At 37.9% G+C, this 17,719-nt stretch overlaps 1 protein-coding gene across 1 annotated transcript in view; it reads left to right on the plus strand.

Moving 5' to 3' along the window:
- Nucleotides 1-11,786, plus strand: part of LOC150040261 (RNA binding motif protein, X-linked-like-1) — a 31,008-nt gene extending 19,222 nt beyond the window's left edge. Inside the window, exons 8-10 of the mRNA XM_090327335.1 lie at nucleotides 1,064-1,124; nucleotides 8,417-8,606; nucleotides 11,678-11,786. Coding sequence (XP_090183461.1) covers nucleotides 1,064-1,124; nucleotides 8,417-8,606; nucleotides 11,678-11,786 — 360 coding nt within the window. The remainder of the gene's footprint in view (nucleotides 1-1,063; nucleotides 1,125-8,416; nucleotides 8,607-11,677) is intronic.
- Nucleotides 11,787-17,719: the final 5,933 nt, after the last annotated feature.

The raw sequence follows: 17,719 nt of genomic DNA on the forward strand, positions 1-17,719 counted from the left end.
TAAATGTATTTATATATATGTATAGTCCTTTGTCACACAGAGATACGGAAGGAGAAATTGACAAACCAAACACATAAAGACATGTGCATAAACCAAATGAATAAACTGCATTTCAAGTGCATATTTCAAGTAGCATAGAGTTTTGGTTAGTTAAATTTTTTGACATTTCTTTTTTCTGTGTAAGATAAATGTTAACCTTTAGTATTTGTTGTAGCATTTTGTCACATCTTGAAGCACCCTCCAATTAGATTACTTCACTAATCTCTAGCAATTACTACTGGGTTCAATGGCTTTTCAGTGCTCTTAGGTCTTTACTCATAATGGTCTTTGAATATACAAGTGAAACTATTTGTATCTTAATGTGTAGATGTTTTAATTTGTCACAAATCCCTGGGTGAATTTCATCTCCAACTGGCTGTTAAGCCTTGAGTTAGGGTAAAAAAAATCAAGTGAGAAGTAAAGGAATAACACGCCAGGTTTTCTCCTTCTTTGGGCCATGTATCACTGAAGGTCCCAAAAGAATTTCTATTTTTAAGCTGAAATGATTTATCGAGAGGGCCTCTATACCCATTATCTCAGTTTATTGGCAATGGTCACAGGAAGTGAAGATGGTGGCTTCCAGTAATTCCCTGCAGGATAACCTGGAATGCTGTCTCTCTTTTTGTCCTGTACACTATTTGCTTAATGTTCTAGGACAAGGAATAGAGCCCTAGGTTCTGGATAGTGATCGTCTCCTTATGTCATGTACCTCTAGTCATCAGATCCCAGATTTTACAAATTCCCTAAGTTGTCATAGGAAACGTTAAGAATTGCAGCATATCTTACCTCTACGTGTACTCTAGTAATTTCTGTTTTCCTTGCTGACAAAATTACATGTATCAAAAAGGAGTAACCCATCTTAAAAATATCATTTGGGGAGTGTGGATGTAGATTAGTCAATGTGGTTTTCCAACAATATATAAATGAGGATGGTACGCATGGACATGAAAAAGTTCATATGGGGTATTTTGTTCTCTGCTGATCTTTGAACCTGAATCCCATAACTGCAAGTTCTCCATCATAGATTAAGACGATGACATCATGTACCTACATGGATTCTTCAGATTCTAAGACTGAGTCCTTAGGTATTTACATAGGTAGAGACTCTGTAGTTCTTTGAGGGCCTCTGAAAATAAACCTCTACCACAGGCTACAAGATTTAGTGGCTCTGTTTGTGAGAATCTGTAACTGAATATCAATATGTCATAGTTTTTTCCTGATCCACCTGACACCTCCTCCCAGGGTTCTTCCCACATAGGTTCCCTGGTGTAATGAAGGAACCCTAACATACTTCCAATGCATTTAACAATAAATAAGAATACATTGTATGATAATGAAATATACTCAATCTTCTCTGGCATTAGGCAGTAGGAAACTCTTCCTATTTCTTGCCTGTCTGAGGAACAACATGGCAGTTTCTGCCATGGGAGCAGAAACATATGGCAACTTCTGGGAAAGCAATCATTGAAAGTGTATTTTTGCAATCTTAAGATTAGTGTTTCTTCCAAGGAAGACCCATTTCTACAAACACACACACACATCTATGCATGTATATGTACCTATACATTCTTATATTGGCATACACATATACTATGCATAATGTATGCATATGTATATATAAATAATGTATCTATATATCCATAAGTGTATATGTACACATTATTTAAGTATATATGTATACATTCTACATATATGTATATACTTATGTATATATAGATAATGTATGTGTATATAATGTGTACATATGTATAAATTTATGTACCTTTGTATGTATACCCACCTGTATGCATATTTTCACACAAAGAAAGAGAAAAATACATAGACAAACAACACAATCAAGTGAGAATTTGATTTCAAATACCACAGAGATTTGGTTAGTTAAATTTTTTTAAATGGAATAGATAGATAAATCTAATTTTTAATGAAATAGAGTTTACACAACTGTTTCATCTCATTTCTTTGGAGGGATGGACCTTGCAGTGGGAATTGGCCATGTGAAGTCAAACATCCTTCAGCCTCATTTCCTCAGGGTACAGGAGATGTCAAACAACTCTTAGATGAACTGTGGGAAGCATGGGTGATGATGAGAGTATTTCTTTCTTCCTCTGTCATCCTTTTATTCACTGTTTTTCCCTTCTTTCTTTCTTTGTGTCCCCCTACATCTACATTTTTTCTGGTTCAAGTTTCTTCTTTCTGTTACATATTTTTTCTTTCTTTCTGTTATTGTGATTAATAGAAGGGTTACATTATATTCATCAGATAAAAGGTGCATAACTTCACAAACATTGATGCCGTTTCTCATCACATGGTCCCCATTTCCCTCCCACCCTCCCCCGCTTCTCTTGATTTCGCCCCTTCCCTATCCAATTTCAAATAACCAATTAAACACATAAAATATATCAGATAAGAAGGTGAAATATTGTAACAATATAAGATAAACAAGGGATGGCAAAAGAGATGAGAAATAGCATAGTGCATTAAGAGCAAGAGTCTTTCATTATATGGCTTTTGTTTCTCTATCCTGGTGGTACTTACATTTAGTATCATACTATTTGGACATTTATTGTATTCTATGAGAGATTAATGTTGTCCTGTGATATTTCTGTGGATGGCCTTTGTAGTGGCATTTTGTCACATCTTGAGTCACCCTCCAATTAGATCTTTAATGACTCCACTAATCTCTAGAGATTACTACTGGGTTTTCAGTTCTCTTAGGTCTTTTCCCATAATGAACTTGGGATACATTAATGAAACTATTTGTACGATACACACACACACACACACACACACACACACACTGCATTCAGAACATCTAAAATATCAAGTATTCTGTTAGGTCATATTCATGTTGGAGTAGTCAGTGTTGTGAGACTAACTGTGCTGCACTAGCTGAGTCTCTGTGAGGGGCCATCAGGGCAGACACCAACCTCAGATCTCTATGAAAATATTCAGTTTCTCCACCTTCATGAGCTTCTCTTTCTGTCTCTATCTCTGTCTCTGAATTTTTCTCTCTCCCTCCTAAGCATAAGTTCCCCACCAGTTGCTGTCCTGGTATGAACCTCTGTCTCCCTACCCTACATATGTCCCCATCCTACCCCACCCCAGGTCCCACTCCCTACCCCCAGTGAGTGGCTGGCCCAGTGGTCAACCTGGTTAGGATTAGAACAACATGTCCAATCTGTGTTGCTCTGGCGTCCTGGAAGCTGCAGAAAGTATGGGACTTCTGAGCACTAGGAGCTTATTCAAGGGTCTGGCAGAAACCTCACTGGGAGGCTCTGTAGTCCTCCTGAATGTACATACTTACAGCCTTCTCAGCAAGTTTCCTGTGCTTACTACTGTATCTATACATAGAAACCCACACCCCCCCACACACAATTGTGTGCACAAGCTATGACACAAATGACAGCATTTGCTCCACTTGTCTGTATGGCTGCATCATTTGTCACTATCTCATGTACTTTTGGTAATTTGTGAATCTAAATTAGTGATTATGATGAATACCTTAGCCTTTGAATGTAGGTAAAGGTTGATGTTCCATCATATTTCAGACCAAGTCCACAGATGTCCTAAAACACACCATACTCATTATCCTTGGATAGGTAAAACTTGCTTTTGTGTTACAGGACACTGGCTAAGATATGCTAACTTCTTCTGGACTTACAGTGTCTTATATTTCCAGTTGTGTGAGGTGACAACAGTTTTCTACAACTCCATCCCCATTACTATATTGACCACAAGCCACAAATCCACAGAGTTGAAAATAGGGTATAGGTACCTGACAAGATGTTCTACACAGTTCATCTCCACAGGTCCTCAACTCTTTGCTCTCTCTTAATGCTTGATCACCTTTTTAAAAAAAAGTACACTGACTTTTTCACATTTTACAGTCTCACATTCATATGTGATAAAAATCTCTCAAAAAAACAAAATTATTTTATGAAAGCAGGTTATAAGAAGACACATATAAATAAAAGTTTGGCAGAATTTAATCAACTCCAATAGTTCATATCCTAAAAAAATCAATTCCTAAATTCAAATTTTGTTCAGGACTGTGGTCTAGTCATAGCATGCTTGCCAAAGTCCTGGGCTTTATATTTCAGTACCATTCACACAGAAAAAGCCAGTGGCTTCAGTGGTAGAGAAAGCCCAAGACAGTGCCAAGGCCCTGCATTCAAGACAAAGACTGGCAAAAATAGTAACAGGTTTATTTATTATGTTATAACTTAACATTTAAAATATCACAGTCTAGTTAAATAGAAAAGAAATAAAAGGAAATGGAAACACTTGGAAAAAAAACATATTAACTGAAGTAAGCCAGACCCAAGGGGACATACGCACCATACTTTTCCTCATTTGTAATAATTAATACATAACTAGGATTCTCCTAGCAGAGGATTAAAATAGCTCAAAAGCTTTCTCAGAATAAGACTAAAAAATGAATTCTAGAATATGGATTGTTCTCAATGTACTATGTGCAGTCCTTTTGCCATTTTCCCCCTTAGTGTAAATCTCAAGTCAATCTGACTTCGTGACTTGGTGTATTGTATTGCATGTATTTATTTATTTGAAACAGGGAAGGGAAAGGGGGAAAACAAGATGATTGGAAAGAGTTTGTGAAAGGGAAAGGGTGAGAAAATCATGAGAAGGGGAATCAATGTTTAAGAAATAATGCACCCACTACTGGGGCATATAACAATAAAACTCTAAATATTAACCTGACAATAAACAAATACCAGAATTGTGCCAAGACCCTAGCCTAGTAGAGTGCTTGCCTAGAGTGCACAAAAATCTGGGTTCAATTCCTCAGTACACAGAAAATGCTAGAAAATGTGCTCTGGTTCAAGTGGAAGAGCACTAAAGCCCAAGGACAATGTAAAGGAATTGAGTTAAAATCAAGGAATGGCAAATAGTAAGAGTAATAATAATAATAATAGCTCTATTTAGCATTATATGAATTAATATTTAAAATATATCGATAGTTTACTATTTCATTAACAACGGTGTACAAATAAATTATTACATAATATTCACTTAAGAAAAAGATTTAGTCTTTGATCTGAACAATTAATAAAAACACAGGCACTTTTATAGTGAGATAACAAAGCAATCACTATGCAATTGTTTTATATATAAACAACAAAGTTGAAAATATGGCAAAAATAGAACCTTGGAGTTTTCAAATGATAAAACATTAAGCTCTGGAACTATCATTTTTTATTAAAGAATTTATTGACACTTATTTTTACATCACATTTCAAATCACATATTTAACAAACAAGTGTTCAAGAAAGGAATCTCTATATATAATCACTGGCACTTAGTTTTTAGAACATAATCAAAATTAGACTAAGGGTTTGTATATCATAGGTACATATTAATTTGTGAAAAAATATTATGTCTATAGAGTCATAGGTTTTTATGTCTATGTAGTTATGTTTATATTTCCAATACCGTGTCCATAGCATTGGGTATGCAAATATTGAGTCCTCACTCTTGTAATCTTTGGCTCTAATAGCCACATATTAAGGATACCATGTGCCTTTTTTTCGTTCGCTCTTGACTTGTCTCACTCAACATGATTCTCTCTAGATTCATCCACTTCCCTGCGAATGCCATTATTTTATCTTATCTGTTAACTATGTAGAATTCCATTGTAGATATATACCACATTTTCTGTATCCATTCATCTATAGTAGGGCATCTGGATTGTTTCCATCACCTGGCTATTGTGAATAGTGTAGACATGAACATAGCTGAGCAGGTGTCCTTATAATATTTTGGGTCAGGATGTTCAGGATAGATTCCCAAAAGTGGTATGTCGGGATCGTAGGGAAGGTCTATTTTCAGTTCTTCAAGAAAATTCCACACTGCTTTCCAGAGTGCCTGAACTAGTCTACATTCCCACCAGCAATGTACCTGTGTTCAAGACCCAGGACTGGCAAAAAAATAGTAAAAATATATTGCCAAATGAATATTTGGTATAATCTGACATTCCAGTGACTCATGTTTTAATCATATTCACAATAAATATTGGTTGACTAAATTGTTCAGAATTAGTCTTACTCAACTCTGGTCAGATAGAGTTCATGGGATTATATCAGTCTTCTTGTATCTGCTTAAATTTTCTGTATGAACTATTATATATATCTATTTTTGAGTGTGTTCTAGGTGCTACTGAGAAAAATGTAAAAAGTTTTGCCTTTGGGTGAAAGACTCTATGTATATCTGTTAAGCCCAGCTGGGCTATGGTGTCATATAAGTTGGTGGTGTCTTTGCTTTGCTTAACTTTTGTTCAGTTGACCTGTCATTTGTTGAGAGTGGTGTAATGGGGTCTCCATCTATGATTGTGTTTGAGTCTATCTTGTTCTGTAATTCTAAGAGAGTTTGTTTTCTGAATTTGTGTGCTCCTGTGTTGGGCAAGTAAATGTTTATAACTATAATATTGTGGGTCTGGATTGTACCCTTTACTAATGTGTAGTGGCCATTTTTATCTTTATGTTCTGATTTTTCTGAGAAGCTAATTTTGTCAGAGGTAAAGATTGCTACTCCTGCTTTTTTGCATGGTGCATTGGAGTAGAAAATTCATTTGTATCCTTTCCCTGGGAATTTGTTTCTGTCATTGGCCGTGAGGTAGGTCTCTTGGAGGCAACATATATACAGGTGATGTTTCTTAATCCAGTCTGCTGCTCTGTGTCTTTTGATTGGATTGTTCAGCCCGTTCACACTTAGGGAAATTAAGGAGAAGTGGTCAGTGTCCATTGTCATTATTTATTTATACTTCTAAGTTTCTTTCTTTCTCTTTTTTCCCCTTTTGTGTTTAGTGAATTATAGATATTTGCTTCTTTATGGGGGTTCTTGATGTTCTACAATTTGTTCTCAATTAATTAATAATTTTCATAATGCTGGTTTAGTGTGCACGTATTCATATAGCTTCTCTTTGGAGTGGAATATTCTTGTTTTTCCCTCAAATGTAAATGCTAATTTAGCTGGATATATCAGTCTGGGTTGGCAGTTGTTAGTCTTCAGGACATGAGTGATGTTTTTCCAAGCTTTTCTTGCATTTAGGGTTTGCGTGAGAGGTCTGCTGTGATTCTATGTTTTTTCCCATTGTAGTATGGCTCTTTCTTTGTTTCTGCAGAATTTAAGATCAATTCCTTGCCTCTTTGGAGTCCTGAAACATTCAATAATGTAAGTATTTTCCCTGTTGAAGTTGGGGAAGTTCTCTTCTATGATTTTGGTGAATAAGGGTTGCATTCCTTTGTCCTAGACTTGGCCCCCTCATCAATCCCTATTATACGAAGATTAGATTTCTTGGCTGCATATTCCAGGTCATGGAGTTCTCTCTTATGGATTCTGACTGATCTTTTCAGGCTCATGATTCTCTGTTCCAGCTCTAGTATTTTATCTTCCATTACTGATGTCCTATTCTCCATCTCAGTCATTTTGCTGCTTAATGCCACCATTTTTGCTTGAATTATGGACACTGAGCTGATCATGTCTGCTGAGGGTATTAAACTTTTCTTCCAATTCTCTTTTGAATTTGAACAGTTCTTTGGCAATTTCCTCCTTTTATTTTTGGAATGCTGCCTTAATTTAATTACTCATATCCAAAATCTTCTCCTTGAATAGAGTCATATTTAGTGTCTCTTCAGGTGTCATTGTTTAGCATGATGACATCTCTCTTATCCCTTCATTCTTGCTTCCTTTTGGAATTAGTGTGGGACTTTGATTATTTATATATGTCCTAATTTGTCTTTGGGCTTTTCGAGGCCCCAAGAACTGTTTTTGTATGTTCACTCTGTAGTCAGTAGGTGGTAGTCTTTACTTGACTTGGGACTGGTTGTTCTGAGAATCTGTGTATACCTGTGGTTCTCAGCCAAATTGGTTCTGCTTCTGACTAGGTCAGAGTCTGTGACTCTATGTGGGGACCCCTTGGTTCTATCTTGCTGGAGACTCCCAGCAGGAGTGCGCCTGGCTCAGAGTTTAGGTTTGGGTGAGACAGATGCTGGCTCCCAGACTCCTGCACACCCCACTTGCTGATGGAAGGCAGGGTGTCAGTGTCCCACAGTCTCCAGTTTCAGAGGCCTGGCAGAGGAGGCTGTTGGGCAGGTGGGAGCAGGGACACCCCTACCCCCTTTGGTGGGGTGCTGGGTGTTAGCACCCACTCGCCTGTCAGTCTCCACTCAATGGCCTGGAGGAAGGGGTTGTTGGAGAAAGGAACAGGATTCTAAACTCCTTGCCCCCCCTCTTTCTGTGGTTGCCAGTCTTTCTTGAACAGGGTGGAGGGGTCTGGGTTAAGTTATGTAGCTCACCACCTACTCTGCTTACCCTGATGGGTTTGTGGGAACCTGTTGGACTACTTACTCCTCAATGTTAGCTGCGCTTGCTCTGCGTTATTGGAGCATCATTCACTCCTCTCTGGTTTCTGCCGCTGCCTGTGCTGTCCACACCCTGTGTGCTGGTTTCTGCATCTGGATGCTGCCGCTTGCTGGCCTAGCTGGAGTTCAGGGCTTCCTGGCCCAGCTTCCCCTGCTGCAGCTTTCATGGCTTAGTGCGGGCAGCGAGTGGTAGGGGAGGGTTCCTCAGGTTTTTGTTTCTTTGAGAACAAGTTGGATATAAGCTTTATCTGGATTTCATTTCCAGTTTGAGTATATCTCCATTGCTTCTGGAATTTGTTGTTGTGGATTTCTTAAGGTAGTTGGCTCGTGGGATTTCCTGATTCTTTTGGTGGGAGAGAGCTAGGCTGGGTCCCTATTGTTTGTGCGCCATCTTCCGAATCCTCCTACATCTTTTTTTAAATGTTATGATTCTTCCTTTTTTTTTCTTTTCCTGCATTCTTTTTGTCACTGTGGTTGTTCCTGGAAAGATAGTGACAGCACTGGATACAGACTGGAAACAAATGGTATTTATATTGACACACTCACCTGCTTTTAATCTGTTGGTTCTTAACCCTAGTTTTGTTGTCTAAGAACTCACAATAGTGTGGGATCTCCCCCCACTTTTTTCCCTTTTACTTTATTCGGTGTTGTGTTGTTTTGTTTATTTTCACTTTAAAAAATTTTGTCACTGAACTCTCCTATACATACCTTCCTATTTTCTCGATATATTCTTATCAGTCTTCTTATTTTCATAAGTTTTATTTTATTTTTTCTAAACTTTGTACTCAACCATTTTACCTTTCTATCACCTTAGTTCAGTTCTCCCTACACTGTCCATTTTCTTCATTACACTCATACATTATTCTTTTCTTACATCCCCTCTTGTCTTTCATACTATTTTTGTATCTCTGACAGTCTGTTCATTCTTCAACTCTTATAATGCATGAATCTACATTTGATGGTTGTTGAACAATACTGTATATCTAAGTGTTCAATTATGCTCTAGGTCCACAGGGACTTAAATACAATAGTGATTGGATGTTCTACATATTGACATTCCACAATAACATGTTGTTAACATGTTATTAAGAGAAAAGTGGCACCTAAAAAGCATACCAGCTAGAGGCGGGGAGTTTGACCTAGTGGTAGAGTGCTTGCCTAGCATGGACGAATATCTCGTTTCGATTCCTTGGCAGGTACCACATACATAGAAAAAGGCTGGAAGTGGTGCTTTGTTTAAAGTGGTAGAGCTCTAGCCTTGAGAAAGTCCAAAGACAGCGCTCAGGCCCTGAGCTCAAGCCCAGGATTGGCAAAAAAAAGCCTGGCAGCTAATAACAGGAAGAATTGACAAGTCACAGGCCATGACAAAATGAAAAAATGGCGGCAGTTATCAAATATTTTTCGATCCTAATCCGCCATATCAATGGACTTAACTAGACTGTCTAGGTGGTTCACAAAGTAAGATCCATCTTTCTGCTGTCTACAAGAGACAAAAACAATCATTTTTTGAAAGTGAGAGGTTGGAATAAACTCTATCAAGCTAACAGCCCCCATAAACAGGCTGGAGTTGCCATCCTCATATCAGATAAAATAGACTTCAAATCAAAATTAGTAAGAAAAGACAAAGAAGGTTACTACATACTACTAAAGGGATCTTTCCTCCAGGAAGACATAACGATCCTAAATATTTACACACCCAATCCCGGAGCTCCAAACTTCATCAAGTAAACTTTACTTACACTGAAACCATACATAGATCAAAACACAGTGATTGTCGGTGACTTTAACACACCACTCTCACCTATCGACAGATCAACAAGGCAAAAACTCTACAGAGAAACCTTGGAACTGAACAACTATATAGACCAACTAGATCTAACAGACATCTGCAGAATATTCCACCCAGCAACAACACAATATACATTTTTCTCAGCAGCACATGGAACATTTTCCAAAATAGATCACATCTTAGGGCATAAAACAAACCTGGACAGATTCAGAAACACTGAAATTATTCCATGCACACTCTCAGACCACAAAGGCATCAAACTGGAACTGAACACACATCTTCACCAATGAAAACCCCGTAAGTCATGGAGACTGAACAACACATTGTTGAATCACCAATGGGTCATCGAGGAGATCAGAACAGAAATCCAACAGTTTATGAAATTTAACAGTAAGGAGCACACAAAATACCAACTCCTTTGGGACATAGCAAAGGCAGTACTCAGAGGAAAATTTATAGTGCTGAGTGCCTACAACAACAAGTTGGAAAAATTGCAAACCCACAAGTTAATGTCTCACCTTAAGCTCCTGGAAATAGAGCAACAAACCAACCCTAATCCCAGTAGAAGAAAGCAAATTAGTAAAATCAAAGCAGAATTAAATGATTTGGAATCCAAAAAAAACTATACAAAGAATCAGCAAAACAAGGAGTTGGTTCTTTGAAAGAATTAACAAAATTGACAAGCCCTTAGCAAATCTTACCAAAAAAAGAAGAGAGCATATTGAAATAAACAAAATCACAGATGAAAATGGTAATATCACGACAGAAATTACCAAGATCCAGAATATCATGAGGGAATACTTCTCAAACCTTTATGCCAACAAATTTGAGAATCTAGATGAAATGGATGAATTCCTAGCCAATATTAACATACCCACACTGAACCAAGAAGGACTAAGCCAACTCAACAGGCCTATTTCCACCTAAGAAAAGCCCAGGGCCAGATGGATTCACAGCTGAATTCTATAAGGCCTTCAAAGCAGAGCTCACACCAATACTCCTCAAGCTCTTCAACGAAATTGAAAATGAAGGTTCTTTACCAAACTCATTCTATGAAGCCAGTATAACCCTCATCCCCAAACCAAACAGAGATTCATCAAAGAAAGAGAACTATAGACTTATATCTTTGATGAACATCGATGCAAATCTTCTCAACAAAATACTGGCCAATCGTCTACAACAACTCATCAAAAAATGATGCCTATAAATTTTGAGCTATATTGTCATGATTGTGAACTTCCTCTCTTTTTTGATTTATCATCTGCTGAGACTTGATTACCATTTGGTACAAATGTGTTATTGCTTTATCACATTCTGCCTAATTGATCTGAGACCTGATTACCATTTGGTGCTAACAGTTCCCTGGTTTCAAGAAAGTATGTAAGCCTTCTTGGGCTGGTGACTTGGGCTGTAGGCCACATCTGTTTATCTTTTGTCTACTTCTTTTTAAAGGCTTTACCCCCTAATTCAGGAATCCTGGTTCACTGCTGGCTGGCCTCGGCCAGCGGCACCGGAAGAGGGACCTGACAACCTGGGACGACAGTAGAGGACTCCACTGTGGTGAGGACTTAAGAGAGTGAGAGAGTGGGAGAAAGTACAGTCAGGAGTAAAAACAATGGGACAAGATAATAGCCGCAGGTTTTATGTGCAGGCCCTTAGAGAGACACTCCAAGCAGGTGGATTGCGGGAAGGGTAGGGGCAGCTTGAAGGCATCCTACACTTTTTTTTGTTGTTGTTGCTGTTTTTTGTTTTATTTATTGTAATTACTAAAAGGGTTACATGATATTTTCCAGATAGAAGGTGCATTAATTTACATACATTGATACCCTTTCACATGTCTTGGTACCCATTTCCCCCCCCCACACTCCCCACCCATCTTGGTTTTCCCCCCTTTCCTATCAAATTTCAAATATCCAAATACAAATAAATTCAATATATCAGATAACAAAGTGAGATACTATAACAATATGAGATAACCAAGGGACACCAAAGGAGATGAGAGACAACATAGTACATTTAGGACAACAATCATTCGTTATATGGCTTTTGTTTCAATATCCTGAAGGTCTTTTCAATTAGCTTCACATTATATGGCCTTATGTATCAAGATTTTGCTCTATTGCAGATCTCTGCTAGTAAAGCCGAAGGATTTTACTGATTATGACGAATGAGGGAAACCATTGAGCCTAAGTTCCCTTGAGTTTGGCTTACTTCACTTCATATGATTTTTTCTAAGTCTTTCCATTTCCTAACAAATGGGCGATGTCATTCTTTCTGACAGCAGCATAGAATTCCATTGTGTACAAAAACCACAACTTGTTGATCCACACATCAACTGAGGGACATCTAGGTTGGTTCCATATCTTTGCTGTGGTGAATAGTGCTGCAATGAACATTGTTGTGCTAGTGGATTTGGTATGTCCTTGTTTCTGGATAGTTGGGTAAATGCCAAGCAGTGGACTTGCTGGGTCATAGGGGAGTTCTATGCTTAGCCTTTTGAGGCACTGCCACACTGATTTCCATAGTGGTTGAACGAGTTTGCACTCCCACCAACAGTGTAGTAGTGATCCCTCCTGGCCACATCCCCTCCAGCCTCTGTTGTTATTCGTTTTCCTGATCCTGGCCATTCTAACTGGAGTGAAGTGAAATCTTAGAGTTGTTTTGATTTGCATTTCTTTTATGACCAGAGATGTTGAGCATTTCTTCATGTGTCTATAGGCCATTTTTGTTTCTTCTTCAGAGAAGACTCTCTTTAAGTCTTTGGCCCATTTTTTAATGGGATGGTTGTTACTTTGGAGATTAGTTTGGGAGTGATTCAATTTTTTGAGTTGTTGATATATTTTAGATATGAGGCCTTTGTCCGTTGTTTGGTTGGTGAAGATCTTCTCCCAATCTGTAGGCTTCCTCATTAATTTACTAGCTATGTCCTTTGCCATACAAAAGCTCTGCAGTTAAATGCAGTACCACTTATCCAGCCTTTCTATGATTTGTTGTGATTCTTGGTCCTTATTAAGAAAGTTTCGTCCTGTGCCAAGGAAGCCTAGTGTATCTCCTATTCCTTCCTGTAAAGTTTTCAGTGTGTCAGCTTTTACCTCCAGGTCTTTGATCCATTTGGAGTTAATTCTAGTGCAAGGTGACAAAGAAGGATCCAACTTTAGTTTTCTGCGGGTGTTCACCAGTTCTGCCAACACAACTTGTTGAAGAGGCTGTCTTTCTTCCATTTTATTTTTTTGACTCCCTTGTCAAAGATTAGGTGGCCATAGGTCTGTGGTTTAATATCTGGGTCCTCAGTTCTATTCCATTGGTCTTCAGGCCTGTTCCTGTGCCAGTACCAAGCTGTTTTGATAATTATAGCTCTGTAATAGAGTCTAAAGTTTGGAATTGAAATTCCTCCAGCTCTGTTCTTTCTGCTAAGAAGTGTTTTTGCTCTACGGGGTCTTTTATTATTCCATATGAAATTTTGGATTGCCTCTTCTATTTCTTTAAAGAATGCCATTGGGATATTGATGGGTATTGCGTTGAATTTGTAGATAGCTCTTGGGAAGATCGTCATTTTCACAATGTTGATTCTTCCAATCCAGGAGCATGGGAGGTTTTTCCATTTCCTTAGTTCTGCTTTAATTTCCTTTTTTAGGGTTTTAAACTTTTCATCAGAAAGGTCCTTTACATTCTTGTTAAGCTAATTCCTAGGTACTTTTTCTTTGAGGCTATTGTGAAAGGAGTTTCTTTCCTGATTATTGCCTCATTCCTCTCACTGTTGGCATAAAGAAAGGCAGTTGAATTTTGAGGGTTGATTTTATAGCCTGCTACTCTTCCAAAGTTTTGAATCAGCTCAAGGAGCTTGGGAGTAGAGTCTATAGGATTCTTTATATACAGAATCATGTCATCTGCAAAGAGGGATAGTTTTATTTCCTCTTTCCCTACTTGGATCCCCTTATGCTTCCTTCTTGCCTTATTGCACTGGCTAGGAATTCTAGTATTATGTTAAAGAGTAGTGGAGAGTGGGCTTCCTTGTCTCATTCCTGATTTTAGAGGGAATGGCTTTAAATTTTCACCATTAAGTGTAATACTAGCAGTGGATTTCTCATACGCGCCTTTATGATATTGAGGAATGTTCCATGGATTCCTAGTTTCTCCAAAGGTTTTAACATAAAGGGGTGCTGGATCTTGTCAAATGCCTTTTCTGCGTCTATTGAGAGAATCGTGTGATTTTTGTCCTTGCTCCTGTTGATGTGTTGAATTATATTAATGGATTTGTGTATGTTGAACCAGCTTTGCCTCCCCGTCATGAATCCAGTTTGATCATAGTGTATAATTTTTGATGAGTTGTTGGCCAGTATTTTGTTGAGAAGTTTTGCATCGATGTTCATCAAAGATATAGGTCTATAGATCTCTTTCTTTGGTGAATGTCTGTCTGGTTTCGGGATATGGGTTATACTGGCTTCATAGAATGAGTTTGGTAAGGAACCTTCATTTTCAATTTCGTTGAAGCGCTTGAGGAGTATTGGTGTGAGCTCTGCTTTGAAGACCTTATAGAATTCAGCTGTGAATCCATATGGCCCTGGGCTGTTCTTAGGTGGAAGTTCTCTACTTGCCATTTCTATTTCAGACCTTGAAATAGCCCTGTTGAGTTGGCTTAGTTCTTCTTGGTTCAGTGTGGGTATGTTAATATTGGCTAGGAATTCATCCATTTCATCTAGATTCCCAAATTTGTTGGCGTAAAGATTTGAGAAGTATTCCCTCATGATATTCTGGATTTTGGTTATTTCTGTCGTGATATTACCATTTTCATTCCGATTTTGTTTATTTCGATATGCTTTCTTCTTTTTTTGGTAAGATTTGCTAAAGGCTTGTCAATTTTGTTAATTCTTTCAAAGAACCAACTCCTTGTTTTGTTGATTCTTTCTGTAGTTTTTTTGGATTCCAAATCATTTAATTCTGCTTTGATTTTACTAATTTGCTTTCTTCTACTGGGATTAGGATTGGCTTGTTGCTCTTTTTCCAGGATCTTAAGGTGAGACATTAACTTGTGGGTTTACAATTTTTCCAACTTGTTGTTGTAGGCACTCAGCACTATAAATTTTCCTCTGAGTACAGCCTTTGCTGTGTCCCAAAGGAGTTGGTATTTTGTGTGCTCCTTACTGTTAAATTTCATAAACTGTTGGATTTCTGTTCTGATCTCCTCGATGACCCATTGGTGATTCAACAATGTGTTGTTCAGTCTCCATGAGTTACAGGGTTTTCGTTGGTGGAGATGTGTGTTCAGTTCCAATTTGATGCCGTTGTGGTCTGAGAGTGTGCATGGAATAATTTCAGTGTTTCTGAATCTGTCCAGGTTTGTTTTATGCCCTAAGATGTGATCTATTTTGGAAAATGTTCCATGTGCTGCTGAGAAAAATGTATATTGTGTTGTTGCTGGGTGGAATATTCTGCAGATGTCTGTTAGATCTAGTTGGTCTATATAGTTGTTCAGTTCCAAGGTTTCTCTGTAGAGTTTTTGCCTTGTTGATCTGTCGATAGGTGAGAGTGGTGTGTTAAAGTCACCGACAATCACTGTGTTTTGATCTATGTATGGTTTCAGTGTAAGTAAAGTTGCTTGATGAAGTTTGGAGCTCCGGGATTGGGTGTGTAAATATTTAGGATCGTTATGTCTTCCTGGAGGAAAGATCCCTTTAGTAGTATGTAGTAACCTTCTTTGTCTTTTCTTACTAATTTTGATTTGAAGTCTATTTTATCTGATATGAGGATGGCAACTCCAGCCTGTTTATGGGGGCTGTTAGCTTGATAGAGTTTATTCCAACCTCTCACTTTCAAAAGATGATTGTTTTTTTGGGTAAGATGTGTCTCTTGAAGACAGCAGAACGATGGCTCTTGCTTTTTGATCCAACTAGACAGCCTATGCTGTTTAATTGGAGAGTTAAGTCCATTGATATTGAGAGTTCGGATTGAGAAATATTTATTAGTTCCCACCATTTTTAAAAGCTTTTATTTGGGCCTGTGTCTTGACAGTTATTGTGGTCCTTAGATGGTATGCTGTTTGGGGGCCATTTCTTTCCCTATATTGCTTTTATTTTGGTTTTCTACGTACAGAAAATCTTTGAGAATTCTCCATAGTGGCGGTTTTGTTGCAACATATTGTTGCAGCTTTTCCCTGGAATGGAATGTTTTTATTGTTCCCTCTGTTATGAATGAGAGCTTAGCTGGGTACAATATTCTTGGTTGGTAGTTATTTGACTTAAGGGCATGACATATATGCTTCCAGTCACTTCTTTCTTGCATGGTCTCTCCTGAGAAATCTGGGTTTATTCTGATTGGTTTGCCTTTATAGGTTATTGAACCCTTTTCACCGGCTTCCTTTAGGATCCTTTCTTTGGTTTCTATTCATCCAGTTTGGATTACGATGTGGCGGTGAGATATTCTTTTCTGGTCAGGTCTGTTTGAGGTTCTAAAAGCTTCTTCTATCTGGCTGGGCCTGCCCTTCTGGATATTTGGGAAATTCTCTTAGATGATTCCCTGAAGTATATTTCCAATACCATTGTCCTTTTTCTCCAGGCCCTCCTCAATACCAATTAGTCTTAAATTAGGCTTCCTAATTGTATCTTGGACATCCTGAAGCTCTCTCTCATTTTTCCTAGATTTGGATTGACTCATTTTCTGTTCTTTTTTTTATAATAACTAAATTAGCTTCAGCCCCGGAAATTCTCTCCTCTGCATTGTCTAACCTGCTATCAAAGCTATCTACTTTATTTTTCATCTCCCTTGTTTCTAATTGCTCATTTTTGATGCCTTGCATCTCTTCTTTTAGATCATGTATGGATTTCTTTAGCTCCTTGATTTCCATTTGAGTGGTTAGCTCAGTAGCTTTATTTTCTTTGGACATTTTCTGGAGTTTGGTCACCTTTTTATTTGTGGATTCTATGAATTCATCCATCTTTCTTTGAAAAACCTTTATTATGGCCTTCTTTATGGCTTCTTCTTTTTCACTTATCACCTTGTTTATGGTTTCTTCTTGTTCAGCTATAGCTTTCTCCCTTATCTCTTTCTTTATATTTTCATATTTTTCATTCATGATGTTTATAAATTGCATTTGTATACCACTTGGAAGACTCTCCTCTAGGTTTGCCAGTGAGTGTTCCACTGTCTGTTTACATTGGGTGGGGGATGTTGTTTCTTGATTTGACATTTTTCTTGAGTTTCTTGTTGTGCACATTTGAAAATGGGAGCAAGGTTAATACTAAACACGATTATAGTTTTTCAGATACAACCGACCTAGACCTCTGTACCTGGCAGAAACTAGATGTTCACAATTCTTGATTGGTGTTATCACTCTTTCTTTTTGTGCAGTTACAGAGCGATCTAGTACATCCACTGATAAGCGATTTATACCCAAAACAATAAGCCTCTCAATCCAATGTCTATTGTCTTTAAGTCCCTCTGACCTTAGAGAATAATTAAACACGTAGATATACAGTATTGCTCAACAGCCATCAAGTGTAGATCCATGCAGTATAAG

Source organism: Megascapheus bottae, chromosome Y (genome assembly GCF_031878675.1).
Source record: "Megascapheus bottae isolate mThoBot1 chromosome Y, mThoBot2.hap1, whole genome shotgun sequence".
Classification (NCBI taxonomy): Eukaryota; Metazoa; Chordata; class Mammalia; order Rodentia; family Geomyidae; genus Megascapheus; species Megascapheus bottae.